This window comes from Anolis sagrei, chromosome 4 (assembly GCF_037176765.1).
Source record: "Anolis sagrei isolate rAnoSag1 chromosome 4, rAnoSag1.mat, whole genome shotgun sequence".
Taxonomy (NCBI): domain Eukaryota; kingdom Metazoa; phylum Chordata; class Lepidosauria; order Squamata; family Dactyloidae; genus Anolis; species Anolis sagrei.
Genome location: NC_090024.1, coordinates 139,744,457 through 139,760,288, shown reverse-complemented (window position 1 = coordinate 139,760,288; position 15,832 = coordinate 139,744,457). Strand labels below are relative to the sequence as shown.

General features: G+C 49.4%; 1 protein-coding gene across 1 annotated transcript; it reads left to right on the top strand.

Annotated features, from left to right (window-relative positions):
• The first annotated feature begins 2,200 nt into the window (after nt 1-2,200).
• On the top strand, nt 2,201-4,521 carry NKX2-4 (NK2 homeobox 4). The gene is made up of 4 exons (XM_067467052.1): nt 2,201-2,594; nt 3,746-4,095; nt 4,165-4,231; nt 4,295-4,521. The coding sequence occupies exons 1-4, from the start codon at nt 2,201-2,203 to the stop codon at nt 4,519-4,521; spliced, it is 1,038 nt and encodes a 345-aa protein (XP_067323153.1).
• The last annotated feature ends 11,311 nt before the right edge of the window (nt 4,522-15,832 follow it).

Here is a 15,832-nt window from a genome sequence, read left to right as displayed (position 1 = left end):
TCCGTGCAATGGATTCTCCCAGTACGCCCCATATCCTCAGGAGAGGCTTTGGGGTGGGATTTATCTTCCTTTCTGAAGGCCAAAAACGACCCACTCGCCGCGGTTCTCTCCACCGTCCAGTCCGCACAAACCTGACCCAGAAATCTCCCAAGGATTCAACCAAATCGAAGCAAGAACAACAGGATTGACCCTTAGTATGGCAGCATAAGTTGCAATGGGAGAGATTCAAACAGTATCCTAGTTCTCTCACTGTAACAATTGGGCCCCTTTCCCCACCACTTTGTTTCAACTCAGTCTCTCGGGGATCCCGCCAAACCCAGGCCAAGTTCTAGGGCTTTTCTTACCGTTCTCTTAGAGCAGGAGCGTGACTTCCGATGGCGGGCAAGAACACGCGTGGAGAGGCCGAAACGGGCGACAAGATCCCCATGAAAAGACTCCTATTTCGGGGAAAGTGCAAAGAAGTCTTGCCTGTGTATGTATGTATGAGTGATAGGTCTAGCACTCCTCTTCCTCTGCCCAGAACCACTTAGCACCCATCAGTCCCGTCTATAACCATGTTTTCTTTTTTATATATAGACTTTAAGGTTTTTGAAAACACGTCTTCCCTCCGCGCTGTCCTCTCCCCACTCTCTGAGAATGAAAGCGTGGGTTTGTGGGTCTCGTTTTACTGCATTCTTGGCTGACTCTCCCCGCGTGGGTTGTCCAAGGTTTTCATGGCCGGAGTCCCCGGTGTCGCAGTGGGTTCAACCCTTGTCCTGGCGGAACTGGAGACCTAAAGGTCGCAGGTTTGAATATAGGGAGAGCGCGGATGAGCTCCCTCTGTCAGCTCTAGCTGGAACATGAGAGAAGCCTCCCACAAGGTTTAGAAAATATCAAAACATCCCCTGGACAACGTCCTTGCAGACGGCCAATTCTCTCACACCAGACGCGACTTGCAGTTTCTCAAGTCGCTCCAAATGGCCGGAATCACTGGGTTGCTGGGAGTTTTCCAGGCTGTCTGGCTATTTCCCAGAAGCATTCTCTCCTGGCCTTTCGCCCACATCTATGACAAAAGTTGTCGTGTTTGGGTGAGGTGGTTTCCTCCCTGGCTTGGAAAGCGATGCTGGTCTTCTTGCGTCCGTCGTGCTGTTCAGAAAAGGGGCCTCTGGGCGAGCTGATGTGGCCCGACGGAGTGTGAAACCCACGAAGCAAAGGAGTCCCATCGGGACAAAGGCGAGGCGCCCTCGGGGCTTCTTCCTCGCCAGTTCTGGCCCTCAGGGTAGAGAAAGGAAGCCCAAACTTGGAAAGAGAGAGAGAGTGAGAGAAAGAGAGAGAAAGTCCTCAGGCCTTGGCAGCCTCCCTTCGAGGTTTCCCCACTCAAAGGGCCACGCGCTTCCCGCGAGGAGCCGAACTCCTTCCTCCTTTCGTGCCCTCACGCGCCTTGGCTCTTCCTCTCCGCGCGCCCCCTCCCCTCTCTCTTCCTCTCATTTCTCGCCTCTCAGCTTTGGGACGTCTCCCCCCAAAAGTGCTGCTCTTCCTGGTTCAAACTGCCTCCCTCTGACCTTTTGGAGGGTATCTCATCCCGCTTCCAATTCGCCCCTCACTTCCCTCACAAGCACACGGAGATATAGTGCGGGGCTCCTCCTCCCCCCCAAATGTTCACCTTTCAGGGGACTTTTTGGCGCGCTTTTTTCGGACGTCGCTCCAAAGGCTTCCCTTGAGGCCCCTCCCTCTCCTTTCCCGACCTTTGGGTCAAGGCAAGGCACAGCTCTCCTTCGTGGGGAAAGAAGACTCTGAGGGAGGGGGCAAGGAGAGGATTCTGAGAGGTCGCAGGCCCCTGGGAAGCAAGAGGGGGGCCTCCAGGTGGACACTTTTCCCCTCCTCCCTATTTCCAGGAGGGAGGGGGGCCTAGGGAGGAAGCAGGCGCGCCTCTAATTGGCGGGGTCCCAGGGAAGCCCTCCCCCTTTCCCCCACCGTGCCTGCCCAAGGGGGCATTTGTGGTAGCTCCGCCCAACGCCGGGGTCTGGCGCAAACCTGGCGCTGCCGGACTCAAAGAGAGAGAGAGAAAGAGAGAAAGAGAGAGGGAGCGGAGGGAGGGCTGGCGCGCCTCCGCCTCTTCCTCCTCCTCCTCCTCTTCCTCCTCCTCCTGGTTTCCCGCCGGTGCCCCTTTCCGCGTGGAGCGAGTGCGGAGGGAGCCCAGGGCCCGCCCGCCCGGCGCGCCATGTCGCTCAGCCCCAAGCACACGACGCCCTTCTCCGTCTCCGACATCCTGAGCCCCATGGAGGAGAGCTACAAGAAGTTCGGCGCCATGGAGGGCGGCCTGGGCGGGCCCCTGGCCTCCTCGTCCTACCGGCAGCCCCCGCCTCCCGTCCCCCCGCAACCGCAGCAGCACCAGCACCAGCACCCCATGGCCGCCGCGCACAACCCCGCTGCCGCCGCCTACCACCCCATGGCCCACGCTGGGGTCTCCCAGTTCGCCCACAGCTCGGTGGCCGGATACTGCAACGGCGGGCTGGGCAACGTGGCCGAACTGGCGCCCTACCCGGACAGCGTGCGCGGCAGCGGGGCCGCCTCCGGGTGGTACGGGGCCAACGCCGACCCACGCTACCCCACCAGTAAGTGCGGGGCTAGGGGCGCGGGGTGTGCGGGGCCCAGGGGCGCTCCGTCGGGGCTCCTTCCCTTCGCGGGAGAAACGCGGAGTTTGGAGAAGCGCCCGGGAAGAGGGGTTGGGGGGGGGGGGGGGCAACTGCTGACACAGCCTTTCACAGATAGTCGTGGTGGTGATGATAGGGGCATAAATGATGATGATGATGATGACGGAGGTGGTGGTGTTGGTGGAGATGGTGATGATGAAGGTGTTGATGGTGGTGGTGGTGCCGATAAAGGTGATGGTCATGATAGTGATAGTGATGATTGTGGTGATGGTGGTGGCGATGATGAAGGTGTTCATAGTGATGGTGATGATGGTCATGATGGTGATGGTGGTGGTGATGCAGGTGTTGATATTGATGGTGATGATGGTGGTGGTGGTGGCCATGGTGATGAAGGTGGTTATGAGAGGAGAGTGGCGGTGGGGATGGTCATGATTGTGGTGGTGGTGGTGATGATTGTGGTGATGGTGGTGGTGGCCGTGAAGATGAAGGTGGTGATGAGATGAGAGTGGTGGTGGGAATGGTAATGATGATAATGGTGATGATGCAGGTGTTGATAGTGATGGTGATGATGGTGGTGGTGGCCGTGATGATGAAGGTGGTGATGGGATGAGAGTGGTGGTGGGGATTGTAATGATGATAATGGTGATGTTGGTGGTGGTGATGCAAGTGTTGATAGTGATGGTGATTATGGTGGTGGTGGCCGTAGTGATGAAGGTGGTGATGAGATGAGAGTGGTGGTGGGGATGGTCATGATGGTAATGGTTATGATGGTGGTGGTGGAGATGCAGGTGTTGATAGTGATGTTGATGATGGCGGTGGTGGTGGGGATGATGGTGGTGGTGAAGGTGATAATTGCTTCCCCCTCCCAAATCCTCGTCCCATGATGATGGCTGCAGTGGTGGTGGTGGTGATAACGATGGCTGTGGTGAGGATAGTGATGGTGGTGGTGATGATGAAGGTGGTGGTGAGGATGATGGTGAGGGTGGTGATGATGATGTACCTCCTTGTCCCCCCCCCCCCCAACCCTTGCCCCCGATGCTTGCCTCTCTGAGTCCTTCCCTGACGTGTGGCCTGTTCCCTCCTCCTCCTCCTCCCCGTCCCCTTTGCCCCAGTTTCCAGGCTGATGGGCCCTTCGGGGGGCATGAACATGTCTGGCATGGGCGCCCTGTCGGGCATGGCGGAGGCGGCCAAGTGCCTGGGCCCGGGCCTCCACGCGGCGCCGCGCCGGAAGCGCCGGGTGCTGTTCTCGCAGGCGCAGGTCTACGAGCTGGAGCGGCGCTTCAAGCAGCAGAAGTACCTCTCGGCGCCGGAGCGGGAGCACCTGGCCAGCCTCATCCACCTCACGCCCACCCAGGTCAAGATCTGGTTCCAAAACCACCGCTACAAGATGAAGCGCCAGGCCAAGGACAAGGCGGCCCAGCAGCTCCAGCAACAGCAGCAGCAGCCGCAAACGGAGGGGCCGGCCCTGTGTCCGCAGCAGAATCAGCAGCAGAATCAGCAGCAGCAACAGGCGCCGTCGACGCAGCAGCAGGCGCCCCAATCCCCGCGCCGCGTGGCCGTGCCCGTCTTGGTCAAGGACGGCAAGCCCTGTCCGCACGGCGCCAACGGGAGCGGCGGTGCAGGGCAGAGCAGCGGGGCCGGAGGAGGGGGAGCAGGAGGAGGAGGAGGAGGCAACAGTTCTGGGCAACAGCAGCAGCAGCACTCGCACCCCTCGGCGGCGGCAGGGACGGGCATGGGCCAAGGGCCGGACTTGGAGGAGCTGGCCCCGAGCCCGCCTTCCCTCCACAGCCAAGTAGGAGCCCTAGCCCAGATGGACGCCGCCGCCGCCTCCGCCGACTACAACGGGGGCATGGTCAACGCCAGCTTGCTCTATGGCCGGACTTGGTAACAACAAGCACCAGCAGGCCCCTCGGAGTTTTAGGAGGAGGAAGCGATTTCCCCCTCCCTCGCCTCCCCTCCAAGTGTTTCCCCGCGGCTCCTTCTGTCTCCCCCAAACCCCTTCTTCTGCTCCTTCTGCCCCCAAACTGGACCCTTGACGCCGCTTTCGGAGCCTCCCTTTTTGGCCGCTTCCAAGCGCCGAGCCCAAGTTGGAGGCGCGAAGGGGAGACGCTCCAACGGGAGGTTGCCTTCTGCTCAGGAAAGAAGCGAAAAGGAAGGAGCCGGAGGGGAAAGGCAACCTCTCCACGCCTGACTCGGGACAGAAACTCGCAGATTGGTTTGTGCGGGCTTCACTTCTGGAGCCAGAGCTACAAATATACTAATAATACTCGTGAGGGAGTCAGTCTCTCAAGTGCAACCTCATCCTTGTTGGAGACAGAGCCAGCTGAGTTGCAACTCCGGGGTGGGTCAATGGGCAACATGTATCCCCAATTACACTATGTATCACTCTTTTTTTTGTTCCTGGGTTATAAATGCCATTTCCTAATTGGTTCTGTTCTAAAAACTAGGGGAAAGTTTATTAAGCTGTGTGCTGTCCCACCCAAGCCGCTTTCAGTATCTGTTGTGTCCTAACTTTCTGTCAGCCTGGGGGGTGCTGGGTTGCTTTCCTCTTTGAGCCAGGAACCCCAGGAAATGCTAGGGATTTATTAACTGGTCAGACACTAACTGGATTCCCCCACAACAAAGTCCATGCTTAAAATGTGAAAGGTAACTGGTTGTTCCTGAAGATTATTTTTGAGGAGAATAGATGAGAGTTTCTGAGGAGTGCTGCTGGACATCCCGCAGCATATTTTGCTCGAGTTTTTCAATGAGAGTTTCAACCAGTTCAACAGAATTTGTGGCAGGAGTAGACCAACAGCTTTCAAAGTAAACGCTGCAAAATTAAACAGGAAGTCACATTTTCAAACCAGGAATGAACAACAAAAAAAAAAAATCAAATTTTGTTACATAGTGTAATTTACACGAAGGAAGGAGGGGGAGATGCGGTAGAGGCAAAATTGCATGATTGGCATCCATCTAATGCTATAAGGATGTTTTGAGGGAAGGGGAAGAGAAAAATATTATTTGTGTGTGTGTATATGTATGTATATGTTTACATATACATGTGTGTATATGTATACACACATGTATATGTGTGTGTATATATATATATATATATATATATATATAAAAATTATGGTGTCAATTTGGATATGTATACACACACACACACACATATATATATATATTCTCCAAATAATATTTTTCTCTCTTCCCCTTCCATCAAAAAATCCTTATAGTATTAGGATATATATATATAGATAGATAGATAATGGAAAGAGGATATAAAATTGCGGTGTCAATTTATATATATATATATACACACACACACACACACTCCTTCCTTCCTTCCATATATATATGTGTGTGTGTGTGTGTATACATACACATCCAAATGGACACCATAATTTTTATATATATATACACACACACACACTCCTAATGGTATAAGAATGTTTTGATGGAAGGGGAAGAGAGACAAAATATTATTTGGATATGTATATATATATATATATCCAAATGGACACGTAATTATATGTATATATATATATATATACACACACATACACACACACTCCTTCCATCATGTGTGTGTGTGTGTGTGTGTATCCTCCTTCCATCCATAGATATATGGATATATGTCTTCTCCTAATGCTATAAGGGTGTTTTGATGGAAGGAGAAAAGAGAAAAATATTATTTGGGGATATCTCCAATTTATGTGTATATGTGTGTGCGTGCGTGTATACATCCCCAAGTGGACACTGTAATGTTAGAGGTGTGTGTGTGTGTGTGTGTATATATATGTATATATATTCCTTCCATCAAAACATCCTCATAACATTGGAAGGATGCCAATCATGCAACTTTGCTTCTACTGCATCTCCCCCGCCTTCCTTTTTGTAAATGACACTATGTAACAAAATTTGATTTTTTTGTTTGTTCCTGCTTATATATCTGCAACATCTTAGAGGAACTGGCCAATGATCACAGTCAAATGAAAGGGAAACTGGAGAGATGGACTCAGTCTTGCTCCACATCTAATATTACCTTATTACCTGCAAAAAAAAGGGGGGGGGGACTGACTCCTCATGAAAGGTTCCCAAGGCCTCAGGAACTTCTGACCAGCTCCCCTTTTCAAGGGATGCTTTCTGAAGGAGCCTTCTTGGAGAGGGGGGACCACTCGTGTCAATGTAACGTCCATGTTTGTTTTGAAAAGAAGTGTTATTCCTGGGCGAGCTCTTAAACAACTAGAGGAATAAATGGAAAGTTGGCTGGGCAATAGACAGCGTAGGCTGCTTCTGCCCATTGAACCGGAGGGGAGGGAAAAATTGCCCTGTTTCTGGGTATATTTGCCAAAAATGGTCCCGGTATCCCCCCATCAGCAGAAATAAAAGTTGTATGCCATCATAGAAAAATAGGAAAGGTGGAGGGCTCACTTCTTTGAACTCGACGGGCATCCTTGGATTTGGCTTTTGTCAACACAGGACTCGTCCTTCGGTGTCTTTGGGGTTGGTGTTCTCTTCGTTTTCAGTTATTGATTGCTTGTTGTTTCAAAAAAAAGAGAGAGAGAGAACACAACAGGTCGCCCCTTCCTAATGCGTTGTGCCTAAGGCTGGGCTTCACTATCGATTGTGTGGATCAGTTGGTCAGAAGAAGTCACGCCATTCTTGGTATCGCCGTTCCCGTTTTGTTTTGAGATCGAGCGAAGCTTTTTTCGCGATTCGTGGGTCACTTTCCAAAAGCCTGGATTGGAAACCAATTGAATAAAATAAAGCCTGGATAACCACATCGGATGGCGACCACTTCAAGTCAATGATGTCTGTGGGATTCATGCAAATCAAGGGGAAGTTGGGACTTCAAAGGAGAGCCCAGGAACCGAGATAAAGGCAGCAAACAGAATTCCCTCTGTTAGAGAGGGAAGAGGCCGGCAATTGGCCGTCTACAAGGACGTTGCCCAAGGAATGGATGTTTTACCGTCCTATGTGAGGCTGGAGCTGACAGACAGGAGCTCACCCCGCTCTGCTCAGATTTGGGGGTCAGGAACGCTTCCAAGCGATCTCTCCTCCCTTTTGATGGTCTGAGCTGCAAATCCTAAAGGGGATGTATTGTCGAAGGCTTTCATGGCCAGAATCCCTGGGTGGTTGCAGGTTTTTCGGGCTATATTACCATGTTCTAGAAGCATTTTCTCCCGACGCTTCGCCTGCATCTATGGCAAGCATCCTCAGAGGTGATGAGGTCTAAACACTAAAGGGGATGTTTAATATTCTGGGTGAGATCTGGGTGAAGTTCTTGCAGAGCTCCCTCCAGCTCGAGGCTCAGAAGGAGAACTTCTTCCTGGAGTCTGCCTCGACAGAACAAACCCGAGGCTTCTGGCAACTCAAAAGTAAATCCTATTGAGTCCCAAGAACAAAAGAAAGTGAAATTCCAGAAAGGGGGCTGGAAAATGTAAGGAAGGTTGTGACCCTAAGAGTATCAGTCTAAGCATCCAAAGATGGAGGCAGGACAGGCGAAGAGGGAGAGAGGGGGAGTCAGTGAATGGGATTTCCTCCCAAACTTCCACAAACGCTGCCTGTTCATCTCTCCATTTCCCATCTTGAGGGCTATTATTTTCTTGCCTAGAGCAACATGGATCAGGGGTGAAGGCAGCAAAGGCTCCCCAAGAAATTTATTTTTGGAAATAAGTGCATCTGATCACCTACCCTCACGGTACATTTGGAAACGTTGGGTTTTTTCACCTCAATTTCTCTGGATTGGGAAAGCCAGTCCCCTTTAAATAAAATAACTGGTCTCTACGACAGTAAAAGGTATGTACCAAGTTTTGATCTGAAAGGACATTTTTTGTCGTGTCAGGAGCGACTTGATAAACTGCAAGTCGCTTCTGGTGTGAGAGAATTGGCCGTCTGCAAGGACGTTGCCCAGGGAACGCCCGCGTGTTTTTGATCTTTTACCATCCTTGTGGGAGACTTCTTGATGCTTTACCATCCTTGTGGGAGGCTTCTCTCATGTCCCCGCACAGGGAGCTGGAGCTGACAGAGGAAGCTCAACCCGCTCTCTCCGGATTCGAACCTCCGACCTGTCGGTCATCAGTCCTGCACAAGGGTTTAAACCACTGCGCACTGGGGGCTCATGAAAGGACATGATCCAGCCAAAGGAAAGTGCTTTTTTTTTAAAAAAAAAAGTCCAGTTGATTTATAGGAGAACAGCGCCAGTGAAAAATCCCATTGGAGTTTTCAACTTAGGATCCTGCCCACTGAAAGAGGATTAGTTTGCAGACGTTCAAAGTAGGGGTCTCAGGAAAAAGCTCCGTGTTTTGCAGATTGGAGCTGATACAGGACTCGGTGGTTCTCCATTAACTTGCTCCACCGGCATCAGGTTAAGGCCAGGTTGTGTTCCACGTCTGCATTTAGGGCCCTTCCACACAGCCATAGAACCCAGAAGGCAGAAATTCCCACAATATCTGCTTTGAGCTGGGTTATTTGAGTCCACACTGCCATATATTCCAGTTCAAAGCAGACAATGTGGGGTTTTATTCAGCGGTGTGGAAGGGGCCTTGGAGAAGAAAAAGCCGGCAAAATTACTTGTTTTCTCGAAACGTGGGTCCTGACCCCTTTAAGCTCAGTGTTGGGGGCCACGAAAAATTGGCAACAAGGTTTCTGAAGGCCACCCATTTAAATAAATCTGCCAGCAGCAAGGTGAAGTGTTTACAGTGGGCGCTGCAGAAATGGATTCAGCTTGACTTCTTTCTGGTGCATTGGATACACACACACACACACATACGTATGTATGTATGTATATCGGATATTGGATATTGGATATATATATATATACACACACACAATGCGCCAGCAAGAAGTCAAGCTGAATCCATTCCTGCAGCGCCCACTGTAAACACTTCACCTTGCTGCTGACATGTATATAGCCGTCCCTCTTTCTCTCCTTCTTTCTTTCCCTTCTTTCTTCCCTTCCTCCCTTTTCCACCTCTACCTCTTTCCACCTCTACCTATACATATATATATATAGCCGTCCCCTGCCACGAGTTGCTGTGGTCCAGTGTGGTGATCTGGAAAATAAACAGTGTGGTGATCTGGAAAATAAAAGTGCTGGTAGAGAAGGAAGAAAGGAGAGAAAGAAAAAGGGATTTGAAGGACAGAAAGAGGCAGAGGTGGAAAAGGGAGGAAGGAGGAAGGGAAGAAAGAAAAGAAAGAAGGAGAGAAAGAGGGTGGGAAGGTTGGCCACAGCAATGCCTGGCGGGTCCAGCTAGTATCTATATTTATGACTGGGTGGCTCTTTGTCAGGAGGGCTTTGATTATGTTTTCTTGCTCTGGTGAAGGAAGTTGGACTGGATGGCCTTAAGTATTTTCTGTTGGTCATGGGGGTTCTGTGTGGGAAGTTTACCCCAATTCGGTCGTTCGTGGGGTTCAGAATACTCTCTGATTGTAGGTGAACTATAAATCCCAGCAACTACAACTCCCAAATGTCAAGGTCTATTTTCCCCAAACTCGTTCTGTGTTCATATTTGGGTATATGGAATATTCGTGCCAGGTTTGGTCCAGATCCATCATTGTTTGAGTCCACAGTGCTCTCTGGATGTAGGTGAACTACAAAACTCAAGATCAATGCCCACCAAACCCTTCTAGTGTTTTCTGTTGCTCGTGGGAGTTCTGTGTAATAAGTTTGGCCCGATTCTATCGTTGGTGGAGTTTAGAATGCTCTTTGGTTGTAGGTGAACTATCAATCCCAGCAATTACAACTCCCAAATAACAAAATCAATTTTTGTAGTAATGGTCACTCCTTGGGTTAGTAGGTGTCCTGTGGCCAAATTTGGCAGCAATTTGTCCAGTGGTTTTTTAGTTATGTTAATTCCACAAACAAACATTACAGTTTGTAGAAAACAAGTAATTTTGCCAGCGGGCGTGTAAAAAGCACTGTTCTAAATTAACCTTCGAAGCAACAGGTTTTGTGTGAAATAAGGGCCTCATCACACTAGAGAATTAATCCACTTTAAATCCGGTTTTTGCCTCCTGCAGAATTCTGGGCTTTGTAGTTTAGGGAGGAGCCTTTAACCGCCTCCCTAAACTACAAATCCAAGAATTCTGCAGAAGGCAGAAACTGAATTGTAAGTGGATTTTTTTTCCTCTAGTGTGATTGAAGTGGTAAATTTCCTTGAATTCAGAAAATCCTCTTTGTATTTAAACAGAAGCTCTTTCTATTGAAGCTGCTGGGATTTCCTTCTGAGTCGCCACCAATTACACTATGTAACACTTTTTTTGTTCCTGGATTATAAATGTCATTTTCTAATCGGATCTATCATAAAAACACGGGAAAAGTTCAATAAACTTTTTGGGGACATCCTGCCGCAACATTTTGCTATAGTTTCTCAATGAATATCTCATCCAGTCTCAACCAAATCAACCTAGTTTGTGGTAGCCACAAAAACCAAGTTTCTAGAGTCTAACAACTACTTTCAAAGTAAGCACGGCACAATTAAACAGGAAATAACACTTTCAAACCAGTAACAGAACGTTTTTTTCCAGCTTTTATTACATAATAATAATAATTAATAATAATAATAATAATAATAATAATAATAATAATAATAATATCTCGCTTACCTCTCTTAAATGAGGCTCAAAGAGATTGGTATAGGATTCCTGTACAACCCACATATTTTAGAGTAATATAGGAAAAGCTCCTTTTCTCCTCTCCATCTTCCGTCCGTCCATTTTCTTGCTATCTTTGGATTGTTTACTTTCTTGTTCATGAATTTGACTGCATTTAATTTGAATTTAATTAACTTTAAATAGGGCGACAGGCGACTTATATGATTTATCTCAGGAGCCTCCTTTCACCGCTCATCCTTTGGGTCTGAAAGGGCAGGAATCATACTCAAGCCCCTTCTACAAAACTGAATAAAATACCACATTTTCTGCTTTGAACTGGGATATATGGCAGTGTGGACTCAGATAACCCAGTTCAAAGCTGATATTGTGGGATTTTCTGCCTTGATATTCTAGGATATAGGGCTGTGTGGAAGGGCTCTCAGATAATCCAGATCAAAGCTGATATTGTGGGGTTTTCTGCCTTGGTATTGTGGGATATAGGGCTGCTTGGAAGAGCCCTCAGTTGCCTAGAAAAAAGATTGTATTTCTTCCATTCTAAGACTCCCTCTTCACTAGGTAAATATCTCTAGAGATGAGGCGTGCTGGTGTACAATTGAAGAAATGCGGGGTAATAATAATAATAATTTAATTAAATATTAATTAAATAAAATTATTATTATTATTATTATTATTATTATTATTATTATTATTTCTGAAAGGAGGAAATGTGTTAAACAAATAATAATAATAATTGAAGGGTGTGTGTTGACAGAAATTAAAATCCATTCATCAAGTTCGTGATGGTCTGTAGCCAGAGGCGGCCCTAGGTAATTTTCAACGGTAAGCAAACAGTATTTTTGACGCCCCCCACCCCCACCCCTATACTGCTATACTTTGCATAATGGTTGAGCCGCCCCTGTCTGTAGCCCGACTAAAGGTGTATAAGGTAAACGTTTTCCCCTGACATTAAGCCCAGTCGTGTCCGACTCTGCGGGGTTGGTGCTCATCTCCATGTCTAAGCCGAAGAGCCGCGTTGTCCGTAGACACCTCGAAGGTCATGTGGTCGGCATGACTGCAAGGAGCACCGTTGCCTTCCCTATTGATCCACTCACATTTGCATGTTTTCGAACTGCTAGGTTGGCAGAAGAAAGGCGTATCAATCAATCAATAAATTTATGAATGATTGCATTTACTAAAGGTGTATAAATCGTATCAGTGATGCGTGAATCCTAGGCTGGGTCTACACGGCAGTTTCAGAATGCAGGTTAACTACATTGAACTGCATTATAGGGGAGTGTAGACTCAGCTAATCCAGTTTAATGCGGTTTTGTGCTCCTGGGATACTCTGGGTTGAGTCCCTATAGCAACCATGCGGGATTTCTTTCACCTGCCCCAAACTGGGAACGACTTTCTGTTTGGCACTCAGAACAATTCCGTTTGGAGAAGATGGTAAGCTAAGAAAGTAAGTTCCCTCCAAGTGCAAAAGTATCTGCTGGCAGCCCAGAGGCTTCCACCATTTGGTCCGAACTGGGACATTCAACCCAACCAACCAACAACTCCATCGAAAGGTCTCTCCCACCAACCCAATTCCAAGCGAAGGGGATCTTGGCAAGCCTTTGGGTGAAGGATTGTTGCCTTAGCGCCTATCTAAAATACCTTTCTACCCCTCTTTGGGTCGTTTCCCCAAGCCGAAGCTATGGGTCACGGCTTCTTCCACTTCGGATCTCAACCCCCCTTTGCTCCATGTTGGAGGTCATGAAAAAAATTGGTCTCTGAGGCAAGTCACACTCTCTGGCCTCGGATTTGTCCGCGTGGGTCGACGGCTGGGTCGTTTCCTCGGCAATGGCTGTCGGAGCCTCTCCTTCCCACGCAGGAAGCCTCCCCTCCGCGGCCTCTTTCGTGGGGTTTGAAAGGCAGGCCTCCTCTCCCACCTTCTTCCCTCCCTCCCTTCGGGGGCAATTAGTGCGCCGCAGAGCCTGAAAGCCAGGGAGGCCGGCCCGCCTTCGGGGAAGCTCATTATCTGAAGAGGCCGATGAGTGCCTCTGGAGCGGCCCGGCCGGGAAGGGTCCGAAAGGGAGACAAAAGAGGCGCCCCCGCCCGCCCGGAGCTTCTCGAGCCCCCTTGGGCCACGTCGGAGGAAGGCGGGGAGGGGGTGCGATGGGTGGGGGCAGGATCCCACGGGCGGAGGCCTTTAATGGGAGGCCAAGTGGGGGGCCCGAGGGAGAGCGGCGCTTCACTCCGCCAAGGGGCACCTGCATGCAGGGATGGGAGACAGGGGAGCGGGGGGAGGAGGGGGCAGCACTGAGAGACCCTCCAGGCTCAGAAGGGCCTGGGCATCTCGGGCACTGGAGGAGGAGGGGCTCCCAAGGGCTTCCTTACTAATAGTTGGGCACCCGAAGGAGAAAGAAGGCCCCTTCCTCCTGGAATGCAAGCGCAGAGGCTCCACAGAAGATCACAGGGCAGATCCCTTCCTTTCCTCTTTCCATCTCTCCCCTTTCATTCTTTCCTTCCTCCCTCCCTTCCCCCCTCATTTACCTTTTCCTCCCTTCTTCCTTCCTTCCTTCCTTCCTTTCCTCCTTCTTCCTTCCTTTCCTTCTCTCACTCCCTTTACCCTTCCCTCCCTTCTTTCTCCCTCTCCTTTCCTCCCCCACCATTTACCCTTTCCTCCCTTGTTCCTTCCTTTCCTCTTTCCCCCTTCTTCCTTCCTTCCTTCCCTCTCTCTCCTTTCGTTCATTCCTCCCTCCTTCCCCTCCCGTTTCCTTCCTTCCTTCCCCCTTTCCCCCCTCTCAATTTACCCTTTCCTCCCTTCTTCCTTCCTTTCCTCCTTCCCTTCTTCTTTTCTTTTCTTCTCGCGCTTCCTTTACCCTTTCCTCCTTTCTTTCTCCCTCCTCCCTTTCCTCCCTCTCTCCCTTTACCCTTTCCTCCCTCCCTCCATGTATCCTTTTAGTCCCTGTTCCTTCCTTTCCTCTTTCCCCTTCTTTCTTCCATCCCTTCCTTCTCTCACTCCTTTTACCCTTCCTTCCCTTATCCCTCTCCTTTCCTCCCTCCCTCCATTTACCCTCTCCTTTTTAGTTCTTTCTTTTTCCTTCCCTCCCCTTCTTTCTTTCCCTTCCTTCACACTTCCCTCCTTTCTTCCTTCTCTCTCCCTCCCTTGACCCTTCCCTCCCTTATTCCTTTCCTGCCTACTTCCTTCCTTAATTCCCCATCCTTCCTACTTGCCCTTCCTTCACCCCCGCCCTCCCTCCTCCTTTCCTCCCTTTTTCCTTCATTTCCTCCTTCACTCCCCTTTCTTCCTTCTCTCCCTCCCTTCATCCTTCTCTCCCTTCTAACTTCCTTCCCTCCCTCCCTCCATCTTCCTTCCTCCTCCTCCCCTCCCTACACCTTTCTTCCTTCCTCCCCTCTTTCCTCCCTGCTTCCCTGACAGGACTCTCTGCTGATCTCCCCAATTTATAAACCAAATCTCTAAACCAAAGTCTTAGGCCCCTTCCACACTGCTGTAGAAAATCCACATTGAACTGGATTATATGGCAGTGTAGACTCAGATAAACTAGTTCAAAGCAGATATTACCTTACTATTCTGGGTTTTATGGATGTGTGGAAGGGACCTAAATCAGATCTCTGCACCAATAATACATGCACCCACTGAAAACTCTGGAGTGGTCAAGGCAAAGGAAGCCTTGGGAAGTGGGTGCGGGATGACGCCGTTTTTCTTCTCCATCCAGGCAGGAATCCTGTTGGTTAATCCCAAATAGAGTTGTTGTCTTCAGGTTGTTTCCCAACAAATGATGATGTTATCACGGGATTTTCTGGGCTGAGGGTGTGTGACTTGCCCAAGGTCACTCAGTGGTTCTCCCTGGTAGATGGGGAAGGACCCTTAGTGTCCAGAGACATAGTGTGAAGCTGAAACTACTATGCCACTCTAGACCAACTCATTTAATTGTAGTGTGAGGAGTGAACATACTGATAAATCCCACTGGTTCAATGGATCTCTAGTCAGGACTTACCATAGGATTAAGACCAGGTACCCTCAAACTGCGGTCCTCCAGCTGTTTAGGCCTTTGACTCCCAGAATTCTTGACAACTGAACAAGCTTGTTAGGACTTCTGGGAGTTGGAGACTCAAACAGCTGGAGGGCCGCAGTTTGATGATGCCTGATTTAGACCACTGTGTGTAAAGCAGGAAGATGATGGTAGGGACATATCAAGTGTCAGCTCAGAAATAATCCTGTTTACTGTTCTGGGATGGGAGACATCACAGTTCCTTGGCACTTCATTGAGGGTCCTTCCACACAATCATATAACCCAGAATATCAAGGCAGAAAAACTCACAATATCTGCTTTGAACTGGAATATATGGCAGTGTTGACTTGGATATCTGAGTCCACACTACCATATATTCCAGTTCAAAGCAGATAATGAGGGATTTTATTCAGCTGTGTGGAAGGGGCCTGAATTGCACCTAGGATTTTTGGAAGGGAAACTGTTGCCCATCTTGGACAGGTTGACACATTTCACCTACTGAGAGGTCTGTCTTGGAAGAGTTGGCATCACTGAGGAAAAGCATAGGGGAGTAGCTTCTGACCATGCAGATGTTACTGAATGGCAACTCTCATTATCTCA